The sequence below is a fragment of the Rhinolophus ferrumequinum genome, chromosome 26 (genome assembly GCF_004115265.2).
Source record: "Rhinolophus ferrumequinum isolate MPI-CBG mRhiFer1 chromosome 26, mRhiFer1_v1.p, whole genome shotgun sequence".
NCBI lineage: Eukaryota > Metazoa > Chordata > Mammalia > Chiroptera > Rhinolophidae > Rhinolophus > Rhinolophus ferrumequinum.
The window spans coordinates 3,748,815-3,765,625 of NC_046309.1; the positions used below are offsets into that span (position 1 = coordinate 3,748,815).

At 59.6% G+C, this 16,811-nt stretch overlaps 1 protein-coding gene across 6 annotated transcripts in view; it reads right to left on the reverse strand.

Moving 5' to 3' along the window:
• Positions 1-267: 267 nt before the first annotated feature.
• Positions 268-16,811, reverse strand: part of AGAP3 (ArfGAP with GTPase domain, ankyrin repeat and PH domain 3) — a 48,184-nt gene continuing 31,640 nt past the window's right edge. For 3 of the 6 annotated variants that reach the window (XM_033098717.1, XM_033098716.1, XM_033098714.1), the window contains 9 exons: positions 15,769-15,873; positions 10,103-10,271; positions 6,123-6,242; positions 4,378-4,515; positions 2,512-2,666; positions 2,339-2,429; positions 1,979-2,201; positions 1,084-1,339; positions 268-971 (listed from right to left, as the gene is read on the reverse strand). In XM_033098717.1, coding sequence (XP_032954608.1) covers positions 765-971; positions 1,084-1,339; positions 1,979-2,201; positions 2,339-2,429; positions 2,512-2,666; positions 4,378-4,515; positions 6,123-6,242; positions 10,103-10,271; positions 15,769-15,873 — 1,464 coding nt within the window. In that variant the 3' untranslated portion in view covers positions 268-764. The remainder of the gene's footprint in view (positions 972-1,083; positions 1,340-1,978; positions 2,202-2,338; positions 2,430-2,511; positions 2,667-4,377; positions 4,516-6,122; positions 6,243-10,102; positions 10,272-15,768; positions 15,874-16,811) is intronic. The other 3 variants (XM_033098719.1, XM_033098718.1, XM_033098715.1) reach the window with 2 other exon arrangements.

Genomic DNA, 16,811 nt, shown 5'->3' on the forward strand with positions numbered 1-16,811 from the left:
TTTTTGGGGGTGGGGGTGTGAGTGGGGAAGAGCTTCCAGAGCTCCCATCAGGGTTCATGGCCAGCGCTGCTGACAAACTCAACTACACCCCCAAGCAGGAGGGCTGACAGAAACACATGTGGAAGGCTGAGGGGAGACCCTCTGGGCCTCAGACCAACTGAGAGGGGAGAAAATCCTAGAGTACAGACAGAGAAAAGGAGAAGACAGGGACAGAGAAGTAGAGATGGGGCATTTTGGGAAAGGCAGAGATATAAAGGGGCAAACAAGGCCGCACACAGTCTGCTTTATTGGCTCATCATACACGCACACCAAATATGTACACAAACATAAATATTCCAATGTACAAATTTACACGGGACTCACAGATCACCCCCATCTCTCTCATCCAGCACCCCCAACCTGTGTCCTGGTGGCTCCACTTTAGGATGCAAGTTTGCAGGGGGCTGGCACTAGAGGGTAGGAATCTGGAGGAGGGAGAGGTCCTGCTCCCCTCTCCTCACAGGTACCTCCAAAGGGTCCTGTCCCTTCTCAATGGCACCGTAGGGCAGGAGGCTAAATACCTCTACACCATCTGCTGCGGTTCAAATCCCAGACATCTCTGATCATCTCCCCCACTCAGCTCTTGTCCTCATTGACTCTCCGTTTTGTTTTCCTTCTTCCTTTCCGCATGTGCCTGCTGCTCGTTCTGTGTCTCTCTTTCCCCAGCGCCTGTAGGGAGGGTGGTCCCCAGGCTACGCAGTCCTTCGGGCCCGTCTGCCTGGGCCTTAGAGGAGGCTGGGACTTCGGTGCAGCTCGGCAGCAGTGTTGGCGCCATTGGCAGGCTCTCTGTTGGGGGCAGGTGGTAAGCCACAGCCCTCCCCAGGGCAGCCATGCTGGATCAAGATATCTGCGCACTCCTGGCTGCCGGCCCGGCGCGCGTAGGCCAGTGGGGTCAGGCCTCGGGCATCCCGGCTCCTCACGTCCACCCCGTACTGCAGGAGAAAGCACGTGTTCACAGCTGACATGACGTGGTGGGAAAGGGGGGTTCTTGGGGACAGAAAGGGGACGAGGCAGCCCGCGTGGGGGAGCAGAGCCCCGGCTCACCCAGATGAGCAGCTGCGTGAAGACCACGTTGGCCATGGCGCTGGAGAGGTGCAGCGCCGTGCGCCCGTCGCCGTCCCCGTAGGTCTCGTTCACCTCCTCCTTGGACCCGTGCGCCAGCAGCATCACCAGCAGCCGCAGGTCGTCCTCCACCACGGCCCGGAGCAGCTGCTGCCCCAGCGGCACGTCTGAGCTCGGCAGCGGGGCCAGGAAGAGCTTCTGTTCGTACTTGGCCCGTATCCAGCGCTCCTTCTCCTCTCTGCAATCACAGGTCCATCGAGGCATGAGCCGCAGAAGGGCCCAAGGGCAAGGGCCAGGGAGGGTGGGCAGGCAATGACATGAACACCCCAAAGGGAATGAGGAGGAAACGGAGAGAACGTGTCAGAGCTGAGAAGCCTCAGAAATCAAGGGCATATGGAGGGGCAGTGGGCAATGCAAAGGGTGTGGAGGAAGCTGAAAGGAAGGAACCCCTGGGGGCAGCAGGGATGGGGGAGGCTGAGAGCGCAGGAAGATTCCAGGCAGGGCTCGTGTGGCAGCTTATCTGGCCCTGCTAGAACAAAGCGGGTGGGAGCCTGCACTGGGGGCCCACGCACCACCCTATCTACCACCCATTCTCCCCATCTCGGAGCTCAGACTGGGGCCTTCGCACCACAGAGCAGATAGGGCCCCGCGCATGCGCCTCCTGCTGGCCCCCTGACCTGCTGATAACGACTGAGAAAGGGCCTGTTGTTGTGAGGCGCCTGAGTGACAGGCCGAGAGGGGGAGGGGAACCCCAAGGGGCCAACTGCCAAGCAGAGCAACGGCCAGTCTTAACCCTTCTGGCACTGTCACAGCCACTCGGCACCATCCCAGGTTCCCCATGCAGGAGCACCATGTCCCCTCCTGCCTGGCCACTCACCTGCAGGCGTCGGGCCCTGGCTTTGCATAGCCATCCAGGGCCCCCTCCCAGACGCTATTGGCCAGGGCATTGCCCATGGCTGTCATGACAGCCAGCAGCTCAGGTGGCCAGTCGTCAAGGTCGAGGGACCGGACGCGGGACAGGTGAGCTCCCAGATGCCGGTGGGTCCCCGAGCACTCGATGCACATCAGGGCGCCCAGGTTCAGGCTGGCCCAGTCGGGGTCTGGGTGAGGAGAGAAGCACGATGGAGCCTGCGGCAGCCAGCGTGTCCAGGGCAGAGCCCTCCCTGCCCTCCCCCTGGGCCTCCCGGAAGCCTCCTGCTGCACCTTCTCTGCGCCGCCACCCGGCCCTGGCACTCACTGGGGGCGTCGCAGTCGATACAGAAGCTGTTGCCACGTACGGTGCGGACGGCCTGCACGGCCAGAGCTGTGTTCTGGTTCCCCAGTCGAGTCTGCCACGCGGGAGAGAAAAGGGTGGCTAGTCAGTCACAAGGCCACCTCCGGGTCCCACCCCACTCGGGCCTCCGTGCCAACCTTGTCCTTGGCGCTGCGGCAGGCCTGCAGGCTGGCAAGGATCTGGGCCTGCACGCTCTGTACCCACAACTCCCGCTCCTCTGCCGTCGACGCCTCGAAGTGCCACGTCTGTCCCGTGAGGGACACCACCACGAATTCAAACGACTCCTCTGCCTCTGTGGGGGACGGGAGCATTTAGCACCATCACCGAAGCGTGCCACCCAGAGACATGCCATCACCACAAGGTCCACTCACTGCCCTGCCTTCCTGGCACTCCTCCTCCTCCCTGGCCCCAGCCTCAAGGACCACGCTGCCAGGGCAACTTGCAAGGGGGCTGGGGAAGGGGGGCAGGGAGCAAACGTGCAAGAGTGTGTGGAGCCTCAAGCCTCCATTCCTGACCACCTGTGGAGCCTGGGTGAAAAAAGATGGCGGTGCAAGGTTTTGGCATCAATGGCACTGCCAGGAATGGGTCTAGAAATCAGAGAGGACTGCTTCCTGGAGAAGGAAGAGCTGAGTATCTGGAGAAGGATGCGACTGGGTGCTAGGAGGCAATGCTGGGAAAGGGTGGGGGAAGGCGGGTGTGGGCACCATCCGTACATGTCAGCTGCAGCCGCCTCATTTTGCAGCTCATTAAACCCAATATTCCTGACGGCGTCAGCGTGGGGCTCCTGGGAGCCGGGCCCCTCCCCCACTACCCTGGCATAGACAGGCAGGAAGGGCAAGTGCATGGGGAGAGAGAGGTTTTCTCCACGATCTAGGGTGTATGAGCAGATAGGGACCTGGGCACATCTGCAGTGACAAGCACGTGGGCTGGACTGTGACCCCACGCTCTGCTCCCCAGGCCCCCAGCAGACAGCCACCTGAAGCTCGTTCCCAGCAGTCACCCCCCATGGGTGAGCAGTTCTTAACAAGCAGTGTGAATGTGTCACGGGGGGAGAGACAGCTCAGGTACCTGTGGGAGGCCCAACGGGGAGCAGCCTCTCACGTCAGACACTGACGTCCCCTGAAGTCCCCCTGAGGCCTCCTGCTCTAAGGGTCCCCTTAACAGACCTGCCTTCCCAAGGAAAGAAAGCTGGCTCCCTTTCTTTCCCCAGGCCCTACTCTTCCACATCACCTCGCTCTCAACACTGCCTTCGAACTACGTCATCTCCATGATTTGGGGCTCAGTTCGCTGGGCCAGGTGCACCCCGTGCCATGAACACTTAAGCATCACCATATCACAGGTTGGCTGGGAAAGGCGGCTCTTTCCCACAGAGGTGGTCTCTGCCCACCTACCCACACCCCTCACCCTGACAAGCAGCAGAAATGAGAAACTAGGCATCAGTATGTCACTTATTGAGGACCCGAGAGACTCCACCACTGAGCAGAGGGAAACTTTAAAGATACTTCTCAGAAAACCAGAGAAGCAGCACTGACCTGACCATAAAGGATTATGCAGAAGGGCCTGTGGAAAAATGAGGAGCTGGGATCCCTTAGCCTACAGACCACTCAGGAGACACTGCTCATCAGTACACACATATTAAACACCTAGCATGTGCCCAGCACGCGTTCAACTCCATGGGTGATACAAGAGACGCAGAAAACGTAGGTCCTGCTTTTCCGCAAGTCTTAGAAGAGCTATTGGAGGAATAGCCTGCGGTCTTTTACCTTCTATAAGAATAAAAGGAGCCATGTTTTAACAGAAAGGGTTTAAATTAGGCCGAAGAAAGCTTTCCTAAGACACCAGGTCTGGATTACCAAAAGAAGTTGTGGAAGTACTTTTACTGGGAGTTATTACCAGCGAGTGCTTAATCTACCACAGGAAAAAAGGGTGTTACTTTTAGGGCACTATCCCCAAGTCCCACTGCCCACCTCCTGGGCCCCGGTTTCCCTCTGGGTCCCCCTAACCTTCTGCAGCACTGCTGGGGCCATCTGGTCGGGGGGTCCCGGTGCTCTTTTTCCTCCGGTGCTTCTTCCGGTTGGAGTGGGGAGATGGGGGAGGCTCCAGCTTGGGGCTGGAGCTGAGCACCTCAGCTGGGCCACTGGCTGGTGAGGGGAGAGTTGGAGAAGTGTGGGCAGCAGGGAGGGTGGGGACAGGGCACCAGTCCTGCCTCGTGCCGCCGGGCCACCCTGGGAGAGCCAGACTTACACCCTTTCCGGGGGAGGCCTACCCGGCCAGTCCCAACCCCGAAGCCTCCCCAGCCTCGGTGGAGAAGGTGGGGAGAGGAGAGTGTAGGAAAATCCGGCAGAGGCGGATAAAAGCGAGGAGGAAAGGTTGCCTGCTGCAGCCTGGAGGGGTGGAAGGCGGCCCAGGGAACTCACAGGGGGCTGAAGCCCCAGCATCTCCGCACCAAATTTATCCTCAATCACACTCCCCGCTCCTCACAATTAATAGCAGAATTAGAAACAATCAGGGAGCTGCCTAATTACCGTCAATTAGAACGCGCTAATCAAGCTCCCGTCTCCTACACGCGCCCGGCGCTCACCACTAAATGTCAAACTTCATTAGAGGCAGACACGCTCCCTCCCTCCCTGCCTTCCTCCTAACAGACTCAACAGTGGGGCCCGCCAAGGCCAGCACCGGCCTGGGGACGGTGACCCAGGACGGGCCCTCGCTCCCCGTCTCAGGCCCTGCACTCACTGCCCGGGGGCTTGCACTTGGGTCCGGAGCTGGGAGGGCCCAGGGCCTCCCTACGGTCCCAGCACAGGCGCAGGCTGGGGGTCAGCGCTTCTACTGACGGGCAGCCTGGCTGGGTAAGGCCTTCAGGAGGCAAATCCCGGAGAAGACTTAATGGGCCTCCGGCCCAGCGGGAAGCGGGATGGGGCGGCCGGTTTGCAGGTAGCCACCTCCTCCCTCCTGGTACCCTGGGGTCTCCTCCCACTTACACCCTCACTTAGGAAAGGAGGGCAGAGCTGCATCCATTTCCCTTTCAGCCTTCAGAACTGCTGCAGGGATCTGTGGCTGAACAGTTAGGATATGAATGAGAGAGAGGAGGGGGGGAGGGAGGGGGGAGGAAGAGAGAGAGAGAAGGTCCTCACTAAAGACGCAGGAAGAAGAAATAAGGAGTTGAGATGCAAGTAAGGTACAAAAATGGACAAAGGGGTAAGAAAATGAAGAACAGCCAAGGAAAGAGGAGGGTGGGATGGCAGAGGGTAGGTGGGGTTTTCAACCACCGAGACAGGTGGGGCCTCAGCCTTTGGGGGTGGGAACTCTACCTTTCCAGACTATTCCCTGGATCCTGTCTGCGGGGACCCCCTCTGCCTGCAGCCAGTTGCCGCCTTCAGAGCCTGTTTAAAGCCCCCAGCCTCCGACCTCCCCACTCAGCCCCCGCTTCCCTGTCCCCCTGCGGTGAGGCTGATGAGCTGGCTGCACAGGGGGCTGATGGGGATGCCAGAGCCACCAGCATCACTGCTGGCGGCTTCGGAGAAGCTGCAGAGGGCGGGTCTCCAACACCAGCCCAGCCATTGGCGAGGGCCTGGGGGCCAGGGAGAGCCCAGGGGTAAATGGGCAGGAAGTGGAGGCTGGAGGGGGTTAGAGCCCCAAGGGCTCCACTGGGCCCCTCCCCCTGGCCTGGGCCAGGTCCCATCACACCCTTGCAGGCGCAGACACTGCAGGGCTGCCTTCCTCGGTCCCTTAACGGGGTCCTGCATACCTGGGGGCAGGGCAGCGGCCTCACTCCACTGGTCGGCGCTGGAAACGGAGCAGGAGCGCTGGTGGAGCCCCTCGGGGCGTGGGCCAGCCCAGGCTGGGCTGCTGGCCAAGTGGGGGGCACCTGGGGGGGAAGGGTCAGACTGGGAGGGGAGGCTGGGGCAAGGGTACAAGGCTTTCCTGAAAATACCGTTTCCCCGAACATAAGACCTAGCCGGACAATCAGCTCTGATGCATCTTTTGGAGCAAAAATTAATTATGAGACCTGGCATTATATTACATTATATTTTATTATGTTATATGATATGATATATTATATTATATATTATATTATACAAGACCTGGTCATATATTATAGTAAAATTAGACCGGGTCTTATATTAAGTTTTGCTCCAAAAGACGCATCAGAGCTGATTGTCTGGCTAGGTCCTATTTTCGGGGAAACACCCTAGGACTGTGGGCACAGCTTTTGAGAAATTGCAACAGAGGCTAACCGGAAATGAGGGGAGCTTGGGTCCCAGGTGCCAGGCCAGTCTTACTGGAGAACCAGAGGCCTCACACAGGCTCTCCACGGCTTAGGAGGCAGCCAGTCCCAGACTTCGCACCCCTCCCCGGCCCGTGAACATAAAGGTGCACATCTCTGTCTCCTCCCTGGGATCTGGGAGCTGGACACGTTGGGGGAGGGGTACTGACCCCCCCAACCCCCCCCCCGCACAGCAGTGCCCCTCAATTGGCCATTATCGCCAGCCCCCTTCCCCTCCTGGTCAGGGCCCTGTACCCTAGATTCTAATCCACAGATGCTATTTGCTTTGCCTCAGCTTTGCTGCCATTCTGACGAGAAATAAGTATATCAAATTCAAGTAATTATGTCTAATTAGTATTAGTAATTATCCTGTTGGGCTGGAGAAAATTAATCTTTGGTTTCCCATCAGGGAAGAACGGCAGAGCCAAGGGGAATGGAAAGCTCCAGGCGTGCCCAGGCCCAGGCAGGCAGGGCCATGTGTGCCCTCCGGACTCTCTCCCTCCTCACCAGGCACTAGTCACTTGTGGAGAGCTCATGGAGCAGCCACAGGGCTGCCCTCTCAGGGCCGGGACGGAGGCAGAAGGCCACGGTGGTGGGAGGTGAGGACAGGTGGGCCCTACCCGAGGTGTTTGGACTGAAAGCGCAGGACCTGGCCAGGTGCTGGAGGTCAGTAAGGAGGCAGAGACAGGCCTGCAAGCTGGACAAAGCCGGAGAGCAAGCAGCACACTGAGGGCTCAAGCCAGTCCTGTGAGCACATGGGTGGATTTTCTGGAAGCCTAGGGATGGGAAGCTGTGAGCTGAAGCCACAAGAAGGTAAAGGAACAGGCCGGACATCCCCGACACTCTGGGGACAGCACGACTCTGAAAGGCGGAGGGCAAGTTTTGTGTTTCTCTTGTATTTGTCATAACACCCAAGGCAGGACCAGGCACATAGTAGGTGCTTATTAATATCCATGGGGCGGAGACTGCAGCCAGTCTACGTTTCTAGTCTCCTCAAGACAATATGCTGATGCTTCCTCTTCGGAATCCTGCCCCGCCACCTCCCGCTCTGGCCTAACAGGCCCCTGCAAATGTAGCCTTTCTTGGAGTCAGGAAATCTTCTGGGGGGGCAGCTCAGTCCCTAACCTCTCAGACACCGCGCTTCTCCCCCACTCCTGCTGCCATCCCCTGCTGGTTTCTAAACCTTATTCCCCCTCATTCCTAGCCCGACCCAAAAATCGCAAGCCCAACTTTGTCCCCCAACCCAAAACCCCAAGGGAGGAAAAGTGCTCTCCCTTTTCTTTGTTAATTCTCCCCTCATTACGCCTGCAATCCCACAATCAGTGTGCACTGTAATTGTCGAATTTGATGCTAATGATTAATGAATTAAACATGGAGCCATCAATTAGTCCTCGGAGGATAATTCTGCATAAAGCAGCGGATAATGTAATTACAGTAACAAAGATAATGAGATGTTAACATCGCCCGGTGAGCGGGAGACATGTGTGTGTGCATGAGGTCGGTGTCAGCGTGTGGCGGAGGGGACCGGGCTGGGGCGAGCGCCCGTCCGTGTTCTGGGGACGTCGCTGAGGGTGTGTGGGTGCTGAGTCCCCCTTCTCCGTGGGCCGCTTCTGCTCCCCAGGTGACGGCTTCAGGGCCCGGGAATGTGACTAGGTAGTGTCTTCTTATTTCTCTCCTCTGGTAACAGCCCAGCTTTCCTCTTGCTACCTGCCTTCAAGGAAATGTTTCCCTCCACGACCCTTACTCTTTCTCCTCCTCTGGCATGTGAGGAACCTCACGCCAGACGGGAGTCTGCCACTCGCTGTCTGCCAGCAGTTCTAGGGGAGCTCCCAGGGCCCTGGGGGGTCCCCAGGCCCCTCCCCTGCGTGCCAGCACTTTGCAGCAGCCCTGACCTGCCCTCGGGCAGAGCCCTGGGACCTGCACCCTGCAGGTCACTGCCATCCAGCCAGGAGCCAGACCCCTCTCGCAGAACAGCCACACAGGAGGCCGCAGGCACCCCTCCCCGATGCAGGGGCAGTCTTTCTCACCTTAGCTTCCTTCCTTCCTTCCCTTCGTCCACCAGAGCTCTCCCTTTGCACAACTCAGAGCTCAGACTGGCTGAGGACAGCAGAGCCTCTCCATCAGGCACACTTAGGTTCAAACCCCCGCTCTACCCCTTCCTGGGGGCTTTACAGACAAGTTATTACGCCTCTCTGAGCCCTTGTTTCCTCACCCATAATATGGGGACGACCATCCCCACAGGGTTGGGACACGGGGCCTTCTGTGGGGCAGACCTCCTGTGCCTGGCACATGTCGCTCAGCGGGTCCCAGTGCCCCAGGCCCGGCACGCCTCACGGCAGGTGCTCAGGGCCCTCCTCAGGCAGGAGCACACTCAGGGGGCCATCGTCCAGCCTACCTTCCTGAACCCCACATTTCTCTATCAGCATTTTGAGTGGGGCAGTTCTTCGGGGCCTGTCCCATCCATTCTAGGGTCTCCTGCTTATGGAATGTCCGCAGCAACCTGCTCCCATGTGACAAACAGAAACACCCCTACGTCTCCACCTGCCCGGGAAAGGTAACACACCTGTGCTGCGAAGAGCTAAGCCCAGGGGCAGAGACAGTGGGCAGGACACTATCTGCGGCAGCTATTTCTGGGCCACATGAAAACAAGACCCAATTATCTAGGATAACATGAGGGATACTGAGGACTTGGGAAGAAGGGTCCAGAAGCCAAGCGATGTCTGGGGCAGGGCACTGGTCACGGGAGGGTCAGCCCTCCAGAGAGCAATGTGGCTTCGGCGCTGGAGGCCGAGGGCGTGCACAGAGCCAAGGCCAGGAAGGAACGCAGTGCCTGCCTTTCACCTGGACCCAGTATCGTCTGGAAAGGTAACCACTGGCTAAGGCAGAGCTGCCGCCTCCAGTTCACACGCTCAGGCCCTGGCTCTTCTCCCCAGACTGCTGGGCCTCCAGCTTCTCTCTGAACTCCATCCTCTCTGAGCAGAGGCGCTACCTCTCACTGCAGACTGAGGACGTCTGCCAGGAGGACCCCAGGCAGCTTTGTCCCCTCCCAGACCCCCACCCCCGCCGTCCCCACACGGCAAGCTGGGCAGAGATGCTGGCCACGCATGGCACAGGTCCTGTGCCCTCCGTCACCTGCCTCAGCTCCAGATGTGGAGGAGAGCTGGTCCCAGGCCCACGGATACCACCTGTAAGCGCGAGGCCACCTGGCCCCATTCTGCTCTCCGAATCACCTTCCAGGCTGTACCTCGGCTTCTACCATGAGGGCAGCATTTTGGCAAGTGCGTTTGGCTGAGCTGCTCCTACAGCACAATGGCGGGTGGCAGGCATGTTTAATGCCCTGAGGACCCAGCCGAGAAGGAGCGAAGCCCCTTCATGCCTCTCCCAGGCCCCCGTCGCAGCACCCCCCCATTCTTCCAGACAAGGAAGATGCTGGCCACCCCCCACCTCAGCAGCCACCTCACCTGCGCCCCCACCCAGCTGTGTGTTACTCCGCTCCAGGGCCAGCCCGTTGGCCCGGGGGCTGGTGCCTGGGGCTGTGGCAGGCGTGGCTCGGGGCAGGCGCTTCCCTGGCACCTTCACGGTGGTCCGCAGCAGGTCGATCTCCTTGCCGTGGATGTTCTGCATGTAATCCTAAGGGCCGCATGGGTGAGACAGATGGACAGTCGTCAGGACAGCTCCCTGTTGGGCAGTGCTGGTCTCCAGCACTGACCCTCCCAACTCTAGGTCTCCCCGCTGTGCTGCCCGGGAGCGCGAGGAGGCCAAGCCCAAGCCGTAAAGAGCCGGCCTGTGAGGCCGACAGAATACCTCCAAGGCCAGCTGTCGCATGCAGCTCTCGGGGGATGGGGGTGGGGCGGTCAGCCAGGAGGGGTCAGAGTCAGGGGCGAGAGAAGGGCCTGGAGCAGAGCTGAGGCTCGGGCTTCCATTAGGGAAGATGGCTCAGGAGGCAAAGAATTGGACCAAGATGGAATTTAGGGAGAGGAACTGACAGACTCCGCAGGATGCGGACGCCTGGGTTCCCCAGGCCATGGGTGGCTGGCCACTGAGCACTTCAGCCCAGGAGTCTGCAGAAGCTCCTACCACCACTTGGGGCATCGAGAACTTTTACAGCCTGAAACAGTTCCCAGTCCTTAGAACAGTGCCTGACACAAATACGTGTTGAAGCCTTTGACTGTTCTTAGGAATTATGAGGCCCAGGGCTTCACGGGTCACAGGGGGATCCCCTCCATCAGCAGTGACAGTAACAACCGTTATCGTCATCACATCTCCTGCCCATTTGGGTGCTGGATAGTCACTGCACCGCAGCTGTATCGTCTATATAATTGTCACACCACCCAGGAGGGAGGAGTCACTATGTCCACTTTACAGAGCAACAAACTGAGGCTCACAAAGGTTAATGTGCCCAAGGTCGCACAAATAGAAGGTGGCGCCAGACTGAAGCCCAGGCTTTTCCGCTTCCCAAGGCTGTGCACGAAGGGCCGACTTCCTCCCACCGTGCCCTCCAGTCAGCACCTGGAGGGCCCAGAAGTAGAGCAGTGGGTGGGTGGGTGGAGGGACCCAGAGTGGAGCCGCTCAGTGCTTTGACACCACCATCCCCGCTGTTGGCACCTCGGCCTGGGTGCCTCATGGCGGAGTGGCCACAGGGTGGGGGGGCCACTGCAGAGCAGAGCCCTGTCCCTGCCCCGAGGCTTCCGCCAGGCCCCACTACTTCTGGTCTCTCCTTCCAGACTGCTGACTCCTGTCCCGCCGTCCCCCGCCCCCCACACCGGGGACTCCCTGAGAGCAGAAGCTGGGTGGGTGGCACTGATGACACTTTGCACAGAATTCCACTGACTGGACTCAGAATCGGCTCCGCTTCCCTCGAGAGCACCTCTGGGACACCCTGTGCCCAGACAGCATCCCTGAGCAGCACAGCACCGTCTCGGATGCGGCCTTCACGTCCTGACAGGGCCCAGACCTCCTACTTTACCCACTTTGGGGCATCTTGTCGCCCAGCCAGGGGAGGAGCAGCCCCAGAAGCATCTGTCCAAGCATGTGTCCCCTCCCTGCAGCTGTGGGTAGCATCCATGCCCTCCTGCCACCACCTAGTCCTCTGAGGGACAGCGCCAGGTGCATGGCCTCAGGCACACCTTGCTCTGAGGGTGTTTGCTTCACGTCTCAGAACGTCACCGAGCAACGTCACCGAGCGGTCACTGAGCAGCCTCCTCCACCTGCTCCGCTGACAGCCTCACACCCCAACACGGCTGTCCCCTGCCCTGAGCCTCACCATGGTGGCTGGAAAAGAAACCACCCCAGGAGCCCCTTTCCTGCCACCCCAGTACCCACTCTATCCATCCCTTCCCAAGCAAACTCGGCCCACCACCGGCCCTCTGTCCTGCTCTCAGCCTAGGAGCCAGTGTGTGATTTCACTCTCGGCCCTCCCCACGCCAAGCCTCTACGAGGACCCGGCTCCTGCACATACCTAGCCTGCGTCCCTCAACACAAGCTGCTCCAGACAACTGTCAACAGCCGGCTGGGCCGAAGCCACAGCTGCAGTCCCTCTCCTGGGGGCGGGGCTTGGGCTGCTCTAGTTCACAAGGAGGTCACAGCAGCTGCAACAGTTTTCAGGCCCCACGACAGCCTTGGATGCCTGGGCTGGGACATGGCAGGAGAAGCTGACCCCATGCCAACAAGAGCTGCACAGAGGGACTCCGTTCAGGGCCAAGGAGCCAGACGCCAGACAGAAGGGGAAAGGACGGGTCGTGCTGGCATCTCTGACCGCGTGGACAGGCAGTCTCCGCTCCCTCGCGGTGCCAGGCCAGCTCCGGGCCCAAGCCGAGAGATGGAACCCAGCCCAAGGAGAGTGCAGCGACGAGCTCAGGAGCAGCAGCGGGACAGGAGTGTCAGGGGCAGAGCAGCGTTTCCCTCCGTCAGCAGAACGGGGAGCGCGGCGGTGGCAGTGGTGGCGGCTGCTCAGGAGAGCGGTCACCACGGCTGCCTTTATTACCCACCATCAAACAGCAATTTCTTCCCCAGCCTCCTCACTAATTACCCAGCCAGCGTTCTCATCTCGTTTTATTACTGGAATTAAAAACGAGTTCAGAGCGTGGAAAGCTATTAAGATGTGTGATTAAGCCACATTCAATTAGTTTCTACAAACAATTTAATTGATGTTGCAGATAGAATTAACAGAAGGTGATTGTGTGAATGGCTCCGCTGGCTGCAAAATGGGGGAGGCTGTGACGCGCTCTCTTGGGCCAGGCAGGATCCGGCGCGAGGCCCGAGGCTTGCCCACCAGCCATGCAGCCGCCCGGCCTCCGTCAGCAGGTGAGTCACCAGCACTGCTGCCCTCGGGGCTCGGGAAAGCCGTCCGGGGGACGGGAGCCAGGCTAGGCCAAGAGTTCTGCGTGTGCCTCTGCACGGCGCCCTGCCAGGACGGCTCCCAGGGAGGCAGGGGGCCTGCTCACGCTGGCAGCTAAGCTTGCTCAGGTGGGAAAAGACGGCAACGGGGAGGTGGAGGCAGGTAAGCCAGCAACAGGAGTGCAGTGGCACACCAAGGAAGGAAATCAAGGAGCGAGAGGGGTGGCAGGAGAGAAGCAGCTCTGCCCGGAGCAAACTCAGGTCGGTTCTCACAGCCGCCCGCTGCGACCCTTGGGACCTGGCTTTCGCTCACATTACCACACAGTTCTGAGTCTGATTCATGTCTCCTGAATGAGACGGGAAGCACCTACAGGGCATGATGTCACCATCTGCATGTGCCAGTTCCTCCTGGCATGCAGTGTGGGAGAAGCACATGCATTTTGACCCCAGAGCCAAAGGGCAGCCAGTGAAGAAGTGACAGACGGGGCGTCCAGGCTCTCAAAGGAGCCTGTCGCTCAGTCTCATCATGAGAGCCGGAGCCGGGGCCTGGTGTGCTGGGCCAGCAGAGCCAGCTCGTAGGCTCACCTTGCAAGAAAGCAAGGACGGGGGGCGGCCGGTTAGCTTAGGTGGTTAGAGCGCGGTGCTAATAACCCCAAGGTTGCCGTTCATTCCCCACATGGGCCACTGTGAGCTGCGCCCTCCTTAAAAAGAAAAGAAAAAGAAAGCAAGGACTGGCCTGGAGCCCCTGCCACTGCAATCCTGTCCCAGGCCTCTGAACACTAAGCTACACACAGTTCAACAAGCGCGGTGCTAGGGGGACGGGGGAGCTCCAGGGAGCTCAGACACCCACCCTGACCCACCTTAAGTGACAGTTAAGTCTGGGCAACATTTGCCTTGATTCGAACCATCCAGCGACTTTCTCAGCCAGCCCCGCAGGGAAGTGCTCTTTGCACGTGCAGAAAACTCTGGGTAATGCTTAGAGTCAAAGTCACGGGTCCAAGTCTTAGCTCAGCCACTGGCTGGGTGACTTTGATGACCCAACGATGCCCACGAGCCTGGGCTCTGCAGTTCAGGTGTAAAAGCAGCACTCCCTTGGGCCTCTCCCGCCCTTCCTGCACCCAAACCCAACACTGCACCCCACGCGACCCTCTCCTCCGTGTCTCAGACCCCACCATCAGCCCTCCTCTCACCCTGGGGCCTGGGGACAGGAGAGGGGACAGAGCGCAGTGCCCAGCTCGGGCAGCACAAAGCAGAAGGAACAGGTAAGAACACAGCAAAGGGGAAAGGCTAAGGCCCCTGCACACAGGTGAGGGGACCTGGATGCTTCAGACGAGCCAGTTCCCAGCCCAGCAGGCAGGACGGGGCCTAAGCAGAGAGCACACGCATCCTGCCCGAGGTGGGGCACAAGCAGCCCAGTTAGGAAGCACCAGTGTGGGCTCCACCTCAGCCTGGGCGCGGTAGCCCCTCGCCTGGGAAATACCGCGGTTCTGCTGTCTTTCTGATACTGACTCTGCACCTACAAACGGCGCCTTGGTGTCACTGCTTTTCCTAGTGACCCTGTAGCATCTGCTGGTGTCATCCACTCAGCAGTGGGACCAGGTCTGAGTGCGAGACAGGAGCAGGCAGAGGACGGCGCTGAGCGTTTGTACGAAATATCTGAGGTCCCCTGGGTGTGGCCCCTCTTCTAACGCTGTCCCCCAGTACCCTGGCACCGGCTCACAGCCTGTGGAGTCAGGGAGACTAGGAGCCAACAGTCTAAACAGTGCCATGCCCTGGGCCAAGAGGAAGCGCCAGTGCCCGAGGAATCGGACACAGGCCAGGCTGGGCTCTGGCAGGACTGGAAAGGGACTGCCGCTGGCTGTCCCCAAGCCAGGCCTCTGCGTGTCTCAGTAGGGCTGTCTGGGCGGTGCCTGACCAGCCTACATCCGGAACCAGCCAGAACTTTGGATCTCGGGTCGGGCCTCCCTGACACCTTGTACAGAGTCAAAGGCAGGCGAGGGACCCTGAGGCAGGCCCTGGGCCTCTGGGCCGGGGGTGGGGCCGGCCCACGTGCTGTGCTTGAGGGGCTTCACAGGAGAACTCATTAGCCCCACAGTGGGGTGGTGACAGAGATGGATTCTGGTGACAGCTGTGTGCTGGAGCCACGCAGTGAGGGGAGGGGGAAGAAGGAAGGGTGGGGGGAGCCACTCTACAATCAGTGCAACCCCCCCACCCCGGGCCATAGGCCATGCACCCCCGAACCCCTCTACTCACAAACAACGCCACCTCACTCTCCTTCTCCCAAGAGGACCTGTCCAAGGCCCCACGCGGTTCTCCAAAGCCCTGGCTTCACCTCTTGCTCTCCATCATCCCCGGCCCAGGAGCCCAGGGCTCCCCCACGGGTGTGGCTCCTTAGAGATAACTGGCTGGCAACACTGGTACCCAACTGGCTGGCAACTTTAGCAATTCTGCACAGATGGGCCCAATCAGCTCTTGAAACAAGCAGAATGTAGGGTGCAGAACCTGACTGCCCACACCAGCTTAGCCTGGGTGATCACCCCCGGGGGAGAGTTGTCTCCAATGGGCTTGGCCACAGCTCAGAGCGCTAATGTAAGCCTCCGGCCCACGCTGGGGCTTGGGGTCTGTGCAGTTCCCAAGCCACCAAAGTGAGGTCCTTTCTCAACTCCAGGGAGAGTCTTGAGCTGAGACTCTTAGGTCTGCTTCCCTACCATCCGAGAGTCAGGCCCTCCACGCTCTGCTCCTGTCCACCTGCCCCCAGCCGCCCCCAAGGCCAGCCCTCCCCCAGACTCACGTGCAGGCTGGGGTGGTAAGTGAGTAGCCCGTTGTCACACAGTGTCACGTACTTCTTCTTCCACTCCTTGTTCAGGGACTTGCCACTCCGCTTCAACAGGATGCCCTGAGGACAGAGGCCAAATCAGAGACAGGAGCCAGACCCCAGGGGCCACCTTTCCAGGAGGGGGGTGTCTTCCCTCCCCAGGCTGTGGAGCTGTTTCAGCAACAGGACCTGGGGTACAGATGGCCTCCTAGCAGGGGTGGTCCTGCCTGGACCTCTGCAGGGGCACAGAGCCCTTAGGAGGGCCCTGGCCTTCTGTCCTCTGCGGTGGCCCCGGAATAGGGCAGAAAGCCCCTAACCGTCCCCAGAATGCCCGACCCCGCAAGGCAGGCAGCGGTAACACCCAGCTATAGAACCCAGCAACTAGATTCCCCTCGTAAGCAGATAAAGCACCCCGAGTGTGAAGGTCAGATGAGCGTGGGGATGGATAAGAGCTCATGAGAGCAGGTACTTGTGTGTTTTGTTCACTGACACACTTAGCACTGTGACAACGCCTGGGACACAGCCGATGCCCAGGAAACATCTGTGGATGGGTTGGGGAGAAGCCAACCAAGGCTGTGCAGCTGTCAGAGACCCTGAAAGTGGGCAGAGGAAACGCAGCCATACCCAGAGGCAGCCTTTGCTGCCTTCCGCTAATGACAACCTCTGAAGATGCCCTTACCCGCCTCTGGTCTCTCCCTGGAAGAACAGTCTGCAGGAGAGAGAGGGGAGGGACAGGAGCTGGGGTGGGGAGAGGGCGAGGCCTGCCATGAATGTACATGTGGCAGAATCCCCAAAACCAGCATCACCCCGCGGGCCGTGCTCCCCACAGATGCCTGACCCCCCCCCCCACACACACACACAGGGGGATAGCCACACAAAACCACAAACTGGGGACCAAGCGAGGACAAGTCAGGATCAGCATTGGTCGGGAGAGTGGGAAAGCACCCTGAGTCCATTCCAATGGCTGTCAGAAAGGAAGAACTTCAAGAGAGATGGGCCCAGTGATGGGCCTAGAAACA